The sequence below is a fragment of the Dendrobates tinctorius genome, unplaced genomic scaffold (assembly GCF_039654945.1).
Source record: "Dendrobates tinctorius isolate UK_male_01 unplaced genomic scaffold, ASM3965494v1 ptg000011l, whole genome shotgun sequence".
Taxonomy (NCBI): Eukaryota; Metazoa; Chordata; class Amphibia; order Anura; family Dendrobatidae; genus Dendrobates; species Dendrobates tinctorius.
Genome location: NW_027361679.1, coordinates 70,161,433 through 70,165,258, shown reverse-complemented (window position 1 = coordinate 70,165,258; position 3,826 = coordinate 70,161,433). Strand labels below are relative to the sequence as shown.

General features: G+C 47.7%; 1 protein-coding gene across 1 annotated transcript; it reads left to right on the top strand.

Annotated features, from left to right (window-relative positions):
* Positions 1 to 427: 427 nt before the first annotated feature.
* On the top strand, positions 428 to 1,201 carry LOC141047836 (thymosin beta-10-like). Its single transcript, XM_073543162.1, has 3 exons — positions 428 to 583; positions 719 to 826; positions 981 to 1,201. Exons 2-3 carry the CDS (start codon positions 727 to 729, stop codon positions 1,004 to 1,006), a joined length of 126 nt encoding a protein of 41 aa, XP_073399263.1. The 5' UTR covers positions 428 to 583; positions 719 to 726; the 3' UTR covers positions 1,007 to 1,201.
* Positions 1,202 to 3,826: the final 2,625 nt, after the last annotated feature.

Sequence of the window (3,826 nt, the reverse complement as noted above, 5' to 3'; positions counted from 1 at the left end):
CACTGCATGCAACTTGTGACAGAAAAATCCAGCACGTGTGACTATGTCGCAGGCGACACCATAGGAAATCATGACTAGACACACTACACGTCACTGTGTCCCATGTCCCCCCATGAGAGGATCCCAGTCATCCCTCCTGCTGGGACGTGCCCTGAATGCCCATACATTTCTCATCTTTCCTGTGTAAACCCAAGGGTGTCTGGCTCCGTGACTGAACTAATGGCAGCAATGTATTCATATGCTGGTTCTCCCCTCATAATTTTGTCCCCAAGCCCCCCACTAAATGCACAAGTGTCCGGTTTTGTAACGCGACAGTATGTGAGAGCAGCGAGCGCAGCACTCAACCCTGCTTTCCCGCCAGCCATTGTTCTGCACTCTGCAGCACACACGTGCCCGCCGGTTCCGACCCATCCTTGCGCTGCGTCACGTGAGAACTTCTTCCCGTCTCGGCCAATGATATGAGGCAGTGACGCAGCCGCTGGGCTGGGTCGTCTATATAAAGGGGGCCGGGAGCTTGCTCCCATTGTTCCTCTTGTGGAAGCTGGCAGACGGTATAGCGTGTGAGCCGTGCGGACAGTGACAGGTGAGCAGCACGGGGCGGCGTCCTCCTGGCCGTTTATTGCTGCTGTCGGTGTGGCCGTCCTTGTTATGGCCGCGGGGGTAGTTACTCCGGTGTGTAATTGGGCTGAGCGGCTCATGGCATTGCTTGTCTCTGCAGCACACACCATGGCAGACAAACCAGATCTGGGAGAAATTGGCACATTTGATAAGTCCAAACTGAAGAAAACGGTGACCCAAGAGAAGAACCCACTGCCTACAAAAGAAAGTAAGTGATGTGCTGGATGAGTGGCTGCATCTATTGTTCCCTGTTATCACCCCCCAAAAATCCCATCCCTACTGTCCCCATGAGCTGAGTGGTCGCCTCTGAAGGGTGCTTTACTGGTAGCTTATGTTAATCCGCCTTTTTCCCCCTTTTCCAGCCATTGAGCAAGAGAAACAAAACTGAATTGGTGATGAAGCAATCTCAACACCCCAGATAATGGCTTGACACCAGTGTTGGAGACTAAAATGCACTGTGAATGAAATGGTTAATAACCAAACCTTTGTTGGACCAAGAAATGCCAAAAAAATAATGAAAGGGAATGTTGTGGTCTTCCCTCTTGTTCAGTGTTTGAATGGAATAAACAATTTTGTGCAATAATCTGAGTTTGTTGTTCTGTGCATTTGGTAAAAGCTTGGGCTGTGTGGGTTTTTTTTTTTTTTGTTTGTTTTTTTCTGGAGGTTAATGGTGTTCTGATCCTGCTGTTGGGAGGAAATTGAATTTGGGAGGTACAGGCTGTCACCGCTCTAACTGTGCCACTGGCTTGGCCATAGTCACCTGTCGGTGCTGCCAGGGTGTGTAGTTACAGCTGCTGCTCTCCTCACAGTGGTGACTAAACTGGTGCCTGCCCTGTGACCGAAACTCAAACTCTGGGGGGCATAAAGTTAATTTCCTCCAAGTAGTTGTGGGCTCAGAAAACTATTAAAGGGGTTGTCCATTACTAGGACAACCCTTTTATTAAACTAAATACTTGGCCCTGATAAAATGAAGCCTATACTCTCCTCCTGTGTTAGCTCAGTTCCCACTGTCTGCCCTTGCCCTCTATCTGATCCCAGACTTCCACTTCATGTTCAGTATGTCCGGTGGTTGGGACAGTGACAGCAATGCTGATTGGGTGTTGTGTCACAGCCCCAGAGAGAGCGAATGCTGACACTGTGGGAACGGCTTGGGAGGTAAGTATAATCTTTATTTTAGCATTGCCAAATATTTAGTTTAAGAGGTTGTCCTTGTAGTGGCAAACCCCTTTTAACAATCAGCAGGTTACTAGCTAGTGTCTTTCATGTGACCGGTTCCCTTTAAGAAAAGCCAAGTTAAAATCTGCAAGGAAGAGGTTTGGGAGTAAGACTCTAGGCTGGTTTCCCACATCAGTGTCTCCAGTATGATTGGCGCAAGCAGGGGAGAATGAGTTGTATTAAAGTCATATCAGAACAATGACAGCAGGTGGGGGCTTTTGGGACCCTTGCTCCCATCTGCTGCTAATGGTGACAGCAGGAGCAGATGACCCCATCTTTGAAACCAGCCTTGCTAAGCTCACAGCTGGGGCTGGTAAGGGCCCATGAATATTGCCGCCCCCCCCCCCCCGCCAGCCTTAAAACAGCAGCCTGCAGCTGCCCAGAAAAGGCCCATCTACTGTGCCAATTCTGGTGCTTTGCCTGGCTCTTCCCACTTGCCCTGTGGCAAGTGGGGTTGGTGCCACCTTTCCATTGTCAGGTGCCATGAAGCCCACGGCTTGGTAATGGAGTGGTGTTGTAAGACACATCCATTGCTAATCCTGTAGTTATATGGTAATTAAAGACACAGCCAGAGTAAAGTCCTTTAATTGAAAAAATGACACTCCATTAATCTCAATTAAACCATACTTGCGGTCGCTAACTCCACTGAAGCCCTTGTGCTCCTGTAATAAAAAAATGTACCAGCTGGCCTGAACTGCAGTGACCTCAGGCCCGTGGGGAAAGTCGGTGAGTTCACCGCAGTTCAGGCTGGCTGGGAACCTCAATGATGCTGCTAATTCACTAGTGGTTCTCAGCTGGGACGGTCGCATCTTGGCACCAGCCATGTTGAAAACTATTTAGCCCCCAGACATAGATTACAGCGTGAGACAGAACAGACAAGTATAGTTTATAGTGTTTTATTTTTATTACAGAAGATCGAGGGCTTCAGTGGAATTAGGGGAGATCGTAAGTATGGTTTAACTGAGATTATTAAAGGAGTTTTTTTTTTTTTTTAATTAAAGGACTTTATTCTGGGTCTGTTTGCTTAGGATATGTGCACATGTTGCTGATTTTTCCCATGTGGATTTTGCTAAATCTGCAGGTAAAATGCCCTGCGTTTTACCTACGGATTTACATAGTAACACGGTTAGTAAGGCCGAAAAAAACAGTCCATCCAGTTCAGCCTATAACTTAGTGCAGGTCTTGTGTGGATTTCGCTTGCGTTTTTACACCTGCCGATTCCTATAATGGAAGAGGTGTAAAAACGCAGTGGAATCTGCACAAAGAATTAACATATCAGAAATGCTGCGGATTCAAATCTGCACAGCGTTTTTCTTCTACATAGACTCTAAAGGTATGTACACCACAGGAGAATCTGCTGCAGAACCCATAATGTGTGCAGACCCTTGCGATGTGACTAAGGGGTTGGTAATGGGGGCATCTTCTTGAAACCTCTCCATTACTTGCCCTGTAGCAGTGGCAAGTGGGGTTGATATCACCTTTGTATTGCCAGGTAACATCAATCCCTGAGGCAAGTGGGAAGAGCCGGGCAAAGCACCAGAATTGGTGCATCTAATAGATGTGCCTCTTCTGGGCAGCTGTGGGCTGCTGTTTTCAGGCTGGGGTGGGGGCCCTATATCCAAAACCCCTTACCAGTCTGACAATACTAGCCCCCAGCTGCGAGCTTTAGCAAGGCTGGTTGTCAAGTTTGTGTGGTGGGGACTCCATGGTGTTTTTTTTTTTTTTTTTTTTTTTTTTATGAAATAAAAAACCAGCATGGGGCCCCTATTCTTGATAACCAACCTTGCTGAGGGTTGCAGCCCCTAGCTGTGAGTTTTGCCTGGTTGGTTAAAGAAAATGGGGAACCCACGTTGGGTTTTTCATTTAGTTATATCACAGGCAGTTTGGGAGGACTACCTCGATCATCTGCTCCTACCGTCACCGTTATTAGAGGCAGCAGGTGTCAGATAATGGGCGTAATGGTACCGAAAGCCCCCACCTGCTGTCATCGTTC